The 15,167-nt window shown below is 42.2% G+C and overlaps 1 protein-coding gene across 2 annotated transcripts in view; it reads left to right on the forward strand.

The window, feature by feature from the left end:
• Positions 1 to 360: 360 nt before the first annotated feature.
• CRMP1 (collapsin response mediator protein 1) overlaps positions 361 to 15,167 on the forward strand; it is an 80,954-nt gene continuing 66,147 nt past the window's right edge. Inside the window, exon 1 of one of the 2 annotated variants that reach the window (XM_072620195.1) lies at positions 361 to 741. In XM_072620195.1, the coding sequence (XP_072476296.1) occupies positions 361 to 741 (381 nt within the window). Of the gene's footprint in view, positions 742 to 3,773; positions 4,139 to 15,167 lie in introns of those variants that run through there. The other variant, XM_072620194.1, reaches the window with a different exon arrangement.

Consider the following 15,167-nt stretch of genomic DNA (forward strand, 5'->3'; position numbering starts at 1 on the left):
GTCTCTACTATTACTTCACATCACCTTTCCCTGCGGCCACCATCTCTATCGCCTTCCCTTTGTACTTTATTTCACGTGCTCCAACCAGAACAGGGGATGCGGGTTTCTCTTCCCTCTTTTTAGGATCTACTTGGTTTTCACCCCTTTTCCCTTCCTCACCCCCCTCTTCCACTCCCCCCTCCCTAACATTGCTCCATCCATCCATCCATCCACCCATCCATCATTCCATTCATTCATGTTTAGGGTCATTGGCGACGGCTCAGCCCGGGAGTGAAGGTGCCGGAGGAGCTTGGCTGGGGGGCGGGGAGGGGGGGAGAGGACAAGAGACACGGAGGGGGCACTAGAGGAGAACGCTAGAGGATGGCTGAGAGGAAGAGGAACTGGAATAAGGAGGACGACCTGCCTGTGTATCTAGCCCGGCCGGGCACCACAGCACAGACCCCGCGCCAGAAATATGGGGGTATGTTCGCCTCGGTGGAGGGCGCCTACGAGAACAAAACCATCGACTTCGATGCCTACAGCGTGGGCAGAAAGGGCTCCCGGACTCCCAGGAGCAGCAGCAGGCCCGACATGATGTTCTTGGGGGAGACTGGGGACAATTTCAGCGAGACTGCCAGTGACGTGAGTGAAGTGTCCGGCTCTGTAATAAGCTCTCCGGGAGACAGGGATGACAAGACACCTGGCGTGGAAATCCGATACCCGATGGGAAAGGAAATGCTCCAGGGCCCGGACAATGGGAAGGTAAAAAAGGAAGTGTGTGTGTGTGTGTGTGTGTGTGTGTGTGTGTGTGTGTGTGTGTGTGTTGGGAGGGGGTGAGGGGAGAACAGCATATGGTCTACAGAGGGAGAGAAGTGAGGCTGCGGAGAAGAGAAACCTAGATGCAGACCCTCTTCCCCCATAGGGGTCTATTCCTTAGCACGGCACTGCAGGCTTTGGGGGCGGGGAGGGAAGGGGAGAGGAAATAGGGAGATGGAAGGGGCTTGGGGAAACAAGGAGATTTCAAAGTTGTGACTTGGCGATCTAGCCAAACCTTTGCTGGCAGACAGCATCGGAGTTGAGGTGCCTCAGCTTCGTGGTTTCGGGACTCGCGAGGAAGGACCCCAGACACTGAGTGCCTCCGGTTTTCCCAAGGCTAGTCCTAGGCTAGCCTAGGGAATGGAAAGAACTCCGAGACCGACCTGCGACAACCTAGATTCTCCTCCCCGCCCCCTTCAATCCCCGCACATCCTTTTAGTGAAGACCGCATGGTTGTAGTCCCAACCTCTTGTTGAGCTGGCTTGACATTAGGTCCGAACCACGAAAGGGGGCGCAAGACTTCACTTGAGCCTCTCAAACTCCAATTGCCGCTTGGTTGAAGCTTTCCAGCGTAACAAAGCGACTGCTGGGGTGGGTTGAGGGGTCTGGGGATTGCTTGGGTTACCTGACCTGGACCGAAGGCTCAATTTGCCCTCTGAGTCGCTGGGTAGTGAGGGACCCATGCTGATACTGGCAGGACATGTAATTCTGTTGGTTTCAACGTTGTGAGGGAGAGGGAATGCTTTATTGGCAAGAACTGACTGGAGTCAGTTGATTTTGTTTAGAATCCCTGCTCTACCAACTGCTAAGTGTATGACCTTGGGCAAGTCTCTTAACCTCCACCGACCTCACTTTGCTCATGAGTAAATAAACTACTTATCTTACAGGGTTATCATCAGTCCAATGAAACAGGTGAAATAATGGATATAACGGGTTATCTAAATTTCAGCTATTAAGGAGGAGAGGTATAGCCATTGGGCAAAGCCAGTGGCATCCCCCCTCCCCCAAACCCCTGATCCTTGATTCTCCAATCCAAATGATTGTGTGGGAGCTTAGAAAGAGGTTTAAGCAGCCTGAGCTCTAAGAGGGGGTGATCTCCGGGTAGGTTCCTGGGTGATAAGCTCGCTTTCATTCATGAGCTAAGGGCCGTCAGAGCCACTAGACCCTGTGTTTTGCTGCGGTATAAGCCTCCACCCCCTTTCCCTTGGCGTCACTGGAGCTGGACAAAGGGTGGCTCCCAGGGAACTGTGAGGTTTTAGGAAGAGTTAATACAGCAGAGGAACAATCCAGCTGAGCTCCCCTCTCCTCCCCACCAGAGCTGTCTCTCAGCCTCAAGGTTAGGCCCATGCTCCACACCCTGCCTGCTTACCAGTTTGCTAGGGAAGAGTTGGCTTTGGGGGACCATTCCAGAAAGCAATTTGTTGCCAAAAGTTCAATAGTTTACAGAGAGAAAGAGGGAAAAGAAAAAAAACACACACCCAATAAACAGATCTGTTTCAGAACACAGGTTAAAAGTGCTCCAACTTCCTAATAATATTAACTTTCATTTCTGTATCACTCTAAGATTGCAATGGACTTTCCTCAGAGCAACCTTGTGGGGCAGGTAGTACAAATATTATTATTCCCATTTCACATATGAGAAAATGGATGCTCAGAGAGATAAAGGGATTAGCCAATGATTACAGTCAGTGACTGAGTCAGAATTCCAACCAAAGTTTCCTGATTTGAGGATTTTTCTTTCCCACCATTCTGTCTTTTTAAATTGTTCTTCTGCCCCTTTCTTCTCTTCCTCCCCACTCCCCTGCTCTTATGTTTTCTCCCTTCTCCTTAGCTCAGCTCCTATTTCTGATGCACAGACACCAGCACTTTATTGGTCAACTGGGAATAGGGGACCCTTCTCACTCCCTCCTCCTTTTCAACTGCTTCCAGACTTTCCTGTTTTCTTGGAGACATTTCCCTACTGACATGATTCTTGAAAACTTTGTGGTAGAAAATGCTTAAATAAATCTGCTGGACAAAATTCAATTTAGGAGCTCAGGAGAACAAAATGACTTTTCTTTCATCCTTGAAATGTGTTAAACAATGGACAATTTGAGCTTGGTTCAGGCCTATTCAGTGGACAAATCATGTTCACCATCCTTCTCCATTGACTGGATGGAGGGGAGCTCGGGTGTGTCAGGTTTCCCCTCTGACTTTTCACTGGGTTCCACCTCCAGAGACCAATAACGTAAATTAGTTTTGAAATGGAAGAGGAAGCTGAATTGACAGCTCAAATCGAAGATACCCATTTCAGTAATATTTGCCTTTTAAACTCAAGAACTGATTTTTAATCCTGTATCTCAGAATCATCTAACTTTAGGGACCTTGAGTGTTCTATCGGTATCCTCCTTTTCGAAATGAGGCAAGAAGGAAATTGAATAGTCCGAGGACAACCAGGTTTATCCACCTCCTCCCCACTTGTTTCGAATTTGCCAATTAACTTTCCCCTACAGAGTTCCCTCACCAGAGTCAAACAAATGGATGTTGGGAACCAGGGCCAAAGCACCTCCGCTCTCTGACGTCCCTAGGAGCAGCCTTATTTTGGGCATCCCACTGGGTGTTTCCAACCCAGATGTTTCCTGCCAGGGTGCGCCGCCCCCCAAGTTCCCACCTCAGGGTGCTGAAGCACCTGCAGTAGTGAGGATAATGTCTACTCGGGTTTCCAAATTTTTAAAAACACATATAGCAACAACAAGGAAAAAACAAAAAAACAAACACAAATCCAAAACAAATGGCGAAAATGTCATCCCTTTTGGAAGTATTTATCGCCCTGAAGAAGTCTCCTGCTTCAGTGAGCCTGGACCTCCGGGTGGGTAGCAGAAGGAGATCAGTGGGTGTGTTGGGGGGCGGCGAGATTGAGGAGTGAAGAGAAGGAAGCGTGTGTTGGGGGGTGGGGGGGAGAAGGAAGATTGGAAAGGAAGCGCTTCCTGGGTTGAGCTGAGCTGGGCGAATCCTGCTAGGTTCCTGCAGCCGAGAGGGCGCTGGCGCCGCCTCTAGAAGGAGCCCTCTCTAGCCAACTCCCTTTGGGAGACCCGGCCCTGTTTTATTGCAGCCGGAAAAAAAAAGGTAGCAGGTTTTTGCCAACGCTGCCGTTCCGCTTTTGGAAAAGAAAACTTTACCTTTATTAAAATAATTGTAAACGTTTGATTGCTGGGCGATAAGCCTGCCTGGGCCCTCACGCGGGGGTGTTGTGTGAGCATCTGAGACCCGGAGGCAGAGGGGGAGAGACAGAGACAGAGAGCCCCCACACAGAGGGAGAGTGACCATGTCTTATCAGGGCAAGAAGAGCATCCCTCATATAACGGTAAGACCAGCCCAGGGTGCAGAATGAGGACTCCTCCCAGAGCTCTCTGGCCTTTGTTAGGTGGGAGGGGGTGGGGGATACATAGAATACCGCCACCCGGGCGCTGGAGCTTCTTTCTTGGAGACGTGGGGAGGAAGCTTGGGGACTGAAAATCTGGCTCGGACGAGGGCGGCTGTAAAATTGAGGGCGAGGACAAGTGTTGGCCTTTGCAGGTGGAGCCGCGGCATGGACCCTCCACAGACCCTTCCCCTCGGCGCCTGCTGGTGTGAGTGTGTGCGTGTGCGTGCATGTGTGTGTGTGTGTGTGTGTGTGTGTGTGTGTGTGTCTGTCTGTCTGTCTGTCTGTAGGGGGGAGACTATGGGACCAGGTGTGTCTGTTGAGGGAGGGGGTGTCTCTGCTTCCAGAGGGCCTGGAGGGCGTGGGGGTGGGGTGGGCGGCTCCCGAGCGTAGCAATGTCCCCCCTTTTCTTCTTTTCTACTATCTGCTCTCCCTGTCTCCCCTCTTTGGCTCAAACAGTAGCGCCACTCGTGGATACTCCAGGGTCCCTGGGTAGCTCCTCAGGCTCTGAGGTGGTCCACAAAGCCTCTGATGGGAAGGGAGGGAGATGCTATGGAAAGGGAGAGAATGAACTGGGTGGGAAGGTGGTTCGCAATTGATGCTAAACCGAACAAAAGAGGGAGGGGACCTCTGTTGCTTGCAGTCTCCAGACACCTCCCCCCACACCCCTCTGGCTCCCCCAGGGAGGCAGCCTGTGGGCATAATACCTAGCGAGTGAATTCTCCCGACACCCACCGGTTTCCATTTCCTTCACCTCCTGGGGGGTGGGGCAGGGGTTGTGGAGTAGAAATGGGGTAAACTAGGGAGCGCCATGACAGAGGCACCGCCTCCCACTCTTCCTGGGCTATTAATAGATGAGAGAGGGACTGCTGAGTCGGCCAGATCGGGAGTCAAAGGGTTAAAGAGAGCCTGACTCTCAAGGGGGGGAGGGGAGAAAATGGGAGGGGGCACCAGGGCGTTTCCATCTAAGCGTGGGCGGAAACAAAGAAAAATCTGGATTTGACCAAAGAACCTGGGGTGCAGAACCTGACTTGCACTGTGGGAGGGGTCCTGGAGCTGGACAAACCCTCCCTGGGGTGGGAAGTTGCTTTCTTGAGTTCAGGTTGAAATATAGCGTGGTGCTGAAAGAAAGAATGCTTAATACTTTTATAGGGGCCCCCTACTTGAGGTAACTGGTCCTCTGGAAAAGTCCACCAAGTCATGAATTCAGTAGTGGTTTTCTAGCGCTAGTCCTAAACTACTGCAGGCCGGTTCAGCCTTCGAAGGTGGGAAATAGTGTAAAAAAGGTCAAGTTGGGGCGACTTCTTCAGCTAAAGCAGCACCATGCCAGGCCGCATCAAGATTCTCAGGGATGTCGATATTCAGGAAAGGGGTCCCAAAGAAAGAAGTCAGGTTTGAGAGACTGAAGAGAAGCAAGACTGATTTGTGGCTTGAAGATCAGACCATTCATTTGTGGAGTCTAAACAGAGCCTTCAGTTTGGGACAAACCTCTTCTGTAAAATTCTTCTGATTCTGTTGTGCTTTATACTAGTGTGTGCACTGTAACAGAAACAGGGGTTCTTTCTTTAAAAAGAAGGCTGGGAGGGGAGGGGGGAGATAATACAGTGAGCTTCCTCAAGAGGAGTCTTGTAAATCCCCAAATATCCCCTTAATATATCCATTTCCTCTCTGACAGTGTATATGTGGGTTAAAACCTCAGAGGGAAGAAACACAACTGGCTACATGCACATATGTATGTATGTATACACACGCACATACACACACACACACATTTTATTTTCATTGTGCCTTGCCTGGTTACTACTGTGGTTAAGTATTCATTTAATGGGTGTTGACCACAGAGAGCATTCTCCCTAAACTGGGCATGTAGGTAAATAAGGGAGTGGAAAGAGACTTGTGGGAATGAAAATTGGATGATTATTCATATTTCTTATGGCTTTAATTTTGTCCCTACGAATAAAGTTACTGGCCTTGTCTTAGAAGGGAAAAACAAAGAAACAAACGAGTACTTCAGCTTTAAGAACTCAAAGATGATTTAAAATATTTATAAAGCATTCTAATACAACAAGCTTTTTTTCTTAATTACTTTTACATGAGAGGACTTTGATGTTATGGACTGTGTCTTTGAAGTCTAATGCTGTTGTGCCTAGAGAAAAGTCTGGGTGTGGCTCTGCCTGTGAGAGGAATAGTTGTAGTCATTTGCTTTTGTAGTCTTGCAAAAGCTTTCTTTCCTCTGTAACCACCAAAGGACAAATTGGGGAAGGGGGAGAGGAGAGGAGGAGTCGGGACTTCCTGGATTGTGCTGAGATTCAAAGGCATTCACCAGTATCTTTGAAGTAATTGAATTGCCAAGGGCTTTTCACAAAGATGGGTGCCTTTAGAGAGACTTCACATTCTAGAAGCTGGTAGTGTCATAGTATTCTGAGATGGAACTCCTAGTACATAAAATCTCACAGCTGAAAGGGACCTTAGAAAATAGCTTATAAACTGTCAGAGCTGAAAGGGACTTTAGAATATAGAATGTTAGATAGAAAAGTGACTTTCAAACAGAAAACACGATGCCAGAGCTGGCTTGGAATTGATAATAATATAAATGTAGAATTTTAGAGTTCTAAGGGAAGTCTAGTCACAGAACATAGAATAATAGAAATAGCATAAGAAAGCTGAAAGGAATTTAAAGAGCATCTAATTCAGCTCCCTCACAGATGAGGAAAATGAGATCCAGAACCAAGGGAAGTGGTTTGTCCAAGGTTTGGCAAAAATCATGCGACAGATCAGGAACCCAGAGCTTGTGCCTATAGGTTTAGGGCTTTTCCCATGATTTCAGAATGGAGTCTAAGACCACTCTTGTAATCCAAGATGACATCTTCATATTTAAAAGTATTTTTTTTGGGGGGGGGGGAAGGATGGAAAGGGTGGGTAGAAGTAGCAATGAAACACAACCATCTGGTTAAGTAAATGGTAACATTCAATGTTCAGTCATTTTCAGTCATGTCTGACTCTTGGTGACCCCATTTGGGTTTTTCTTGGCAAAGGTCCTAGAGTGGTTCATCATTTCCTTCTACAGCTCCTTTGACAAATGAGGAAACTGAGGTAAACAGGGTTAAGTGTCTTGCCTAGGGTCACACAGCTAGTGTCTGTGGACAGCTTTGAACTCAGGAAGATGGGTCTTTCTGACTCCAAGCCCAAAAACATCAAAAAATGAAACTCAAGTTCATGGAACTCAGGTTAAGAACTTCTAATTTAGTAGAACATAGTGAAAAGAACACATGGTCTAGAGCCAAGAGACCTAGGTTTGTGTCCTAGCCCCAGCATTGACTAGAGTATGGATTTGGGCAAGTCATTTCACCTCTAGGAGAAAATATGTTTCCCCATCAATCAAAGGGACAAAAATATGTGAACTACTTATAGGGCTGTTGTAAAGCAAATGCTTTATGAGCTCTAAGAATCTCTCACTATGACATACATATATATATGTATATATATATATAAATATTTTATATTTGGGACCATATATGTCAGATCTATAATACAAAAAAAAGGTTAAGAAGCCCTGTTCTTATTTCCAATTATTTCCAATTCAACATTCCCAATTTCCAATTCTAACATTATTTCTAATCCAGTGCTACAGCAAATACTACCAACTCAAAATATTAACAAAAACACCCAATTCAAATGCTAACAAAATTCATAAACAAAAATATTAACAATTCAAAAACTTCATACCTCTGAAGTGTATGTGTGTGTGCGTGTGCGTGTACGTGTATGTGTGCCTGTGTGTGCCTGTGTGTGTGTGTGTGATGAATTAATTTCTTAAGGAACTACTTTGGTGGAAAGTATCTGCTAGTTGGTGATATAAGGATTTGCCTGAAAGGAATTTATAATCTAGTGTTGATATTTTGGGAGTGGGGATCATGTAATTAAATAGTGAGATGTAAGATATTTTTAAAAACCTTATAACCTCTATAGAAAGCATGAAGGGAAGTTCAGTAGAACTTTCAAGAGGAAATGATTTTTAAAAAGAAGGATTGAAGGAGAGGGGAATAAGGAAAAAAATACTTGCATGGATTTAGATTCTCACTTACTGTGTTTACTAACTTCCAGAGGGGTCAGTTGGATACTGCAAATGGATAGAACACTGGGCCAGGAGTCGGGAAGATCTGAGTTCAAATGTGACCTGAGACACTTACTAGCTGTGTGACCTTCGGCAAGTCACTTAACCCAGTTTGCCTCAGTTTCTTCATATATAAAATGAGCTGGTTTAGGAAATGGCAAACCACTCCATTATTTTTGCCAAGGAACCTCTGCCCCCAGAAAAAAGGTTCGTAGAGTCAGACATAACTGAAACAATTGAACAACAAAACCCAACAAACTCTACCAGTCCAAATCACATCTCAGTCATGCCTTCCTAAGGTGTACAATTCTTGAATTTTTGTCCATGGCCTTCCACAGATCTTCCAAAGACATTCTAACCAATGTGCTGTACAATTTTTAACACTGTGTGTGTATCAGTGCAGTATCTGAGTTCTCCATCTGCTAGCTATTGCTCTTTACCTGACCAGCCTACCTACTTTGTCAATCATTCACATTCTTGATGTTACCTCCTTTTTTTTTTGAATACTTTCAGTAAGATCATCCCTTGTATGGTCCTGTGGTTACCATGTGTTTCTTTATTGTCTTTTGGGTCATCCATAATTTTGATTTCATGATATTGCACTTCTCTTCTATATAAGATCACTAATAAAATATTGATCTTCAACAAGAATTTTTGGTATGTGCTAAGGAGGGGTCATTGAAGATGCTACAATATTTCCCAAATGTAATCCACCCCACGGTCATTCCATTCAGTCCTTTAAAAAACAATATTTCTTTTTATTTTTATGTCATGACCATTTGCCCTTAGTCATCTCCTGCCTCCTTTCTCTCATCTCCATTGAACCCTTGCTCTCAACAAAGAAATTTATTTAAGCCGTCAATTTACAACCCACAAGTAACAATGACTATATATAGCATATCATATTCCATACAAATAGTCCCCACCTTTATGATACGGGGAGGACCACAATAAATTCTGAAACCAGATTATTAGCTATTTTCCATGCCTGTCCAAGGTATCTATATTGATATATTAATTTTCCTTTGTAGATTGTTAGGCCAGTTTCTTTTGAGTGGCTACATCTTTTTTCAAATGTCCAGTAGTATTGTGACATTTGATACTATAAGCACAATGTCCATGAACATTAGTATATATATTAGTATACACACACACATGCATACGTACCCACACACACCTATAAGTGTGATCAAAATAAATACAAGGTAATAATGACTGGTAGTCATCTTTGTTGTCATTTATTAAAAATGTTCATTTCTATTCTACTGGATCATCTTTCTGAACTACTTTGAAACTGATCTTTGAGTTCCCTGTCATATTATTTTCAGCAGGAATTTCTTCTCTGTTTTTGATCAGGTCAATTTTTTTTTGACCCAGTCCTACTCCAATTTATCTTCTTTACTATCATTTCTATTTCCTTATGCAGCACCTATAGTTTCACTCTTCCAACTACCACTTAAACAAGCAAGTTGAGTCTTCAGAGGACATGTGATTATGCTCCTCAGCTTTTTTGAATACCTGTAATGATCATAGAGTATCAGACCCTCAACCACACATGGCTAGAATAGGCTCCCACCAACCAATCATTGGTGATTTAGAACATTTTTTTATGTGACTATTGATTTCTTCTTCTGAGAACTGCCTGTTCATATCCCTAGATAACTTATCATTTGTGAAATGACTCTTACTTTTTTATAAATTTTAAATAGTTCCCAACATATTTGAGAAATGAGACCTTTATCAGAGAAATTTGCTGTAAAAATATTTGATATTACTTCATTGTCTCTGGTACCTTTTAGCAAAATGTAGTTTCCCTGATTATTTCTTAATTAGGTCTATTTTTGATTTTGCTTTGTGTGAGATCACAGTTGCTACTTCTGCCTTTTTTCTTCAGCTAAAACATAATCAATTCTGCTCCAGCCCCTTATTTTAATTCTGTGTGTGTGTCTTTCTGTTTTGAGTATGTAATTGTAGACAACATAGTTTTGGATTCTTTGTTTAGTCCAGTCTGCTATCTGCTTCCGTTTTATGAGTGAGTTCATCCCACTATATTCACAGTTATGATTAATACCTATGTATTGCTCTCCCTTCTATTTTCTTATATTTATCCTTATTTCTCTATTTTTACTCTGTCCCCTCTCAAGAATGTTTTGTTTCTGACCACTTGCTTTTTTAGTCTGCCTTCCCTTTTATTACCCCCACCTTTTTCTCTTATTCCCCCTTTTCCCTCCTACCTCACTATTTGATAAACTAGATGTCTACCCCCAACTATATCTATCTATCTATCTATCTATCTATCTATCTATCTATCTATCTATCTATCTATCTATCATCTGTCTATCTATCTATCTATCTATCTATCTATCTATCTATCTATATCTGCATGTTACATATATATGCATACATGTATGTACACATACATATGCAATCTTCCCTCTTTAATTCTGATGACAGTAAAGTTCAAATGTTGCCAACCATACACATCCGTGCACCCCATTTCTCCCTCCATTGTAAAAGCTCTTTCATGTGCACCTTTTTTGTGATACAATATTCTCCATTTTTCCTTCCACTTCACCATTTTCCCAGTGCATTCATCTCTCTCACCCTTTTATTTTTTTTGAGGTCATCCCAACATAATGATTCATACCCATGTCCTCTGTATACATTCCTTCTAACTGCCCTAACAATAAAAAAAATTCTTAGAAGTCATACTATTATCCCATATAGGAATATAAACAGTTTAACCTTGTTGAATCCTTATGATGTTTTTCTTTCATGTTTATCTTTTGATACTTCTCTTACATCTTGTGTTTGAATGTCAAATTTTCTATTCAGTTCTGGTATTCTCATCAAGAATGCTTGAATGTCCCCTATTTCATTAAATATCCATCTCACCCACCTGAATTGTCACACTTAATTTTGCTGGATAGGTTGTCTTCCAGAATATCATATTCAAGCCCTCTGTTCCATTGAGGAGAAAACCCTTAAATCCTTTATGTTCCTGACTGTGGTTCCATGATATTTGAATTGTTTCTTTCTGACTGCTTGCAATATTTTCTCATTGACTTGGGAACTCTGGAATTTAGTTCTGATACTCTTGGAAGTTTTTAGTTTGGGATCTCTTTCAAGAGGTAATTGGAGAATTCTTTCAATTTCTATTTTGCCCTCTGGACCTAAGATGTCAGGAGAGTTTTCCTTAATAATTCACTGAAATTTGATGTATAGATGGCTTTCAGGTAGTCCAATAATTCTTAAATTCTCTCTTCTAAATATATTTCCCAGGTCAATTGTTTTTCCAGTTAGATATTCCACATTTTCTTTTTTCTCATTCTTTTGACTTTGTTTAATTGTTTACTAATGTCTCATGGAGTTCTTAGTTTGCAGGTACTTAATTCTAACTTTTGAGGAATTATTTTCTTCAGTTAGCTTTTGTACCTCTTTTCCCATTTGGTCAATTCAGCTTTGTAAGAATTTCTTTTCTTCATTGAATTTTTGTACCTCCTTTTATATTTGGCCGGTTCTGTTTTTTTCGGTTCTTTTCTTCAGTGAATTTTTATGCCTCTTTCATCATTAAACCAATTCTGTTTTTTAAGGTGTTATTATCTTCAGTATTTTTGTGCATGTTTTACCAAGCTGTTAATTTTCTTTTCATAATTTTTCTTGCATCAATCTCATTTCTTGCCTCATTCCATTTTTTCCTCTGCTACTTTTATCTCTTTTTTAAAACTCTTCCGGGAATTCTTATTGGGCTTGTGTCCAATTGGCATTTTTTCTTTGAGACTTTCATTGTAGCTATTTTCATATTGATTTCTTCTGAGTTTGTGTCTTGGTTTTCCCTGCTTTTTAAATGGAGAGGAACAACCCAAACTTCAGGCTTTTTTGTGCTGCTGTTTTCAGAGCTAGTTCTGGGTATCTGCAAATTTTTGATACTTTCCAGATGTGAACCTGGGGGAGGTATGATCACTGCTCTCCTGGTTTAGTTCTAGTCTTTACTCAAAAAAGGTTCATGGTTCCTGCAGCTGTAAGTACTAGCACTCCTCTTGACCCTAGAACTGTGACCAGAGTCCCTGCTCCCTTGTGACTGATCACAAATACTCCTCTCCATCATGGAACTGCAGCCCAGAACTACATATAGACAGTACAGTTGCCAAATGGCACCAGATCCTTTATTCAGTGCCAGCAAATAGTCTCTTGTAATCTCTTTCTTAGTAGTTGTTTTACCCCCTTTACCATCTCTGAGCTGAGAGCTCCTAAAGCTGCTGCAGCTACTGTTCCTGCCTCCCAGGCCCACTGCTTGTGATGCCATCGTGTATGCCCTTAGCTGATTCCCAGCCCAGTGTCACAGACCTCTCCTGCCAACTTCTTGATGGTCTAACAGTGGGAAAATGTTTTACCCTGATCTGTTGTTGCTGTGCTTCTCCATAATTCTAGTTGAGGACTTATTTTGATGTTGTTGGGAGGGAAATGTTGGAAGACTTCAAGTTGATCTCTGTCTCCACTCAACCATCTTGGCTCCCTTCCCCCCAAGCCTTTCAACCAATCAATTTAATCAATTCAGCCAAATAACTAATAAATTTCATTGAAAACTGCCACTGTAGACTTCAGGTAAGTTTCACTAATAATTGGCTTCTTACTAATACTGCAGAAGCAATATTAACTTTCTAGAATGATTTGCCACAGGGTTTCTTTTCAGAGATATCACCCTCTATTGAATTCCAAATAAGTTGTGATTTACAAAATGTCAACTGGAGGAGTTTTTGGAAGATTGGTACTGCTTACAATAGTATTTTGAATAGGAATGGTTTCAGAATTGAAGGGGGAATTGGTATTTGTGGTTAAAGATTATTGCCCTGTCCAAAATGGAAGCTAATAACCCATAGTTTGAGTGATTTGAGTGTTAACGTACTGTGCCTTATTAGAGACAACAGCTCTTAAAATCGATTGATCCCTTATAGGATTTCTAGTCCAACCCCCTAACCAACGTGAAAATCCTTTCTGTAGACTCCACTACAGGTGGCCATTTGGCCTCTGCTCCAACAAAAAGAGAGAAAACTTGATTGTATTCCAATACTATCAGGCTTGTGCCCTGTATAAACTTATACATGTTGGCATAATGATTTAAATGAAATAACACACTAAGAGGCCTACTTCTCATTCTTGTAAGAGGATGGCAAGTGTAGGCAGGATGGCTTTAAAGTTTGAGAATCAGAGGATCACAGATATAGATAAATAAAGTGAGGCCCAGAGAGGTCACATGACTTCCCCAAGGTCAAATTGGTAGTCAGAGGTAAGATTTGAATACAGGTCCTCTGACTCCAGAACCAGTGCTCTTTCTACTGTTTTACCCTACCTGTCACATATACACTCATCCCACTCTCACCCTCTGTCTCAGCTTCGCTCCCTTGTACCAGTCCTATTCCATATTTCATTTCTAATTTGTAAAAAAAAAAAAAAAAGCAAATACAGTACAATTCTGAGCCTCAGAGCTTAGCATAACAAGTGATAATAGCTTGCCTAGGCCAAATAGTGCAATTGAATGTGTCCTGGACTAGGACTTTAGGAGTTCTGGATTCAGGTTCTAGAACTGCTACTATATCTCACTGTGTGCTTGGACAAGCTGTATACCTGTACTTTGAGTTCCTTGACTGTACAAAGAATCAGAATTCATTGAGAAGACTGATGAATATCAGGATTTTTATAGTCATAGACTTGAATAGGTCCTTAGAAGTCACATACTCCAACACCCATCGAAGGAAGAAATTTCTTCCATAGTTTCCACGAAAGGTGGTCATCCAACCTTTGTTTGCATGGTTCCAGGAATGAGCAATCACTTTCCCATGAGTCATCTTGTTCCGCTGTCAGGTAACCCTAACTTATTAGAAAATAATTTCTTATGTTAAGTAAAATCTACCTACCTGTAACTCCGTTCTTAACATTTAGAGCTACACAGAATAAGTGAATTTCTTAGAATTCAAGCTTCTTGAGAGCAGGCACAGTCTCATGATTTTGCTTTTTGTAATCCTGGAACCTAGCATGAAGTCTGGCATATAGTCCATGCTTAATAAATGCTTGTTAATTGATTCATTTGTCCCAAATTAATATCTTTTGTTACATCTTACTACTTCTTCCTATATGTCATTTCTCTCTATCCAACCTGTCCCTTGTCCTTCCTTGTTAGACTTTCCTGAACACTCTAGCTCACACTAATCTCTTCCTATCTCAGAACTCCTAGAGCATTTCAGTCTGTGCCAAACAATCTACAACTTCACTCTGCGCTACCATTGCTGTATAATTGTTTTACATCATTTTTAAATTCTAACTCCTCATCTTAATTTATAAATTCCTCAAGAGTATGTTACATATTGTATATTTTTTTGCATCAGGTAGCATGGAAATAGAAAATGGAATATTACACCTAGGAAGACCTTATATTGGATGCTGAATGTTAAAGCTGGAAAGAGCCTTAGGACATAGACTATATATAGAATGTTAAAAGTGAATAAAATATTAAATTGTAAAATAAAGACTGTTAGAAGCATCATGGGATACAGAATTCCAAATGTTAAACATGAAAGTGAATTTTAGAACATAGAACATAGACTGTCTTAAATGGAAGGGGCCCAAGAGGTCCTTTTTCCAACCCTCCCCACCACCTTTTTTTTTTTTAATAGATGAGGAAAATGAGGCCCAAAGAGAAGCGACTTGACATAATGGGTTAATTTTTCTTTCTGTGGCAAGAGACTTCAGTCCTTAGTTATAATAGAATTCTTTAGAGTAGGATTTGCTGCAGGGTCAATGTTGTTGTTGTTCAGTCATGACTGACTCTTTGTGACTCCGTGGATCACACTGTCCATGGGG

This window comes from Notamacropus eugenii, chromosome 6 (assembly GCF_028372415.1).
Source record: "Notamacropus eugenii isolate mMacEug1 chromosome 6, mMacEug1.pri_v2, whole genome shotgun sequence".
NCBI lineage: Eukaryota > Metazoa > Chordata > Mammalia > Diprotodontia > Macropodidae > Notamacropus > Notamacropus eugenii.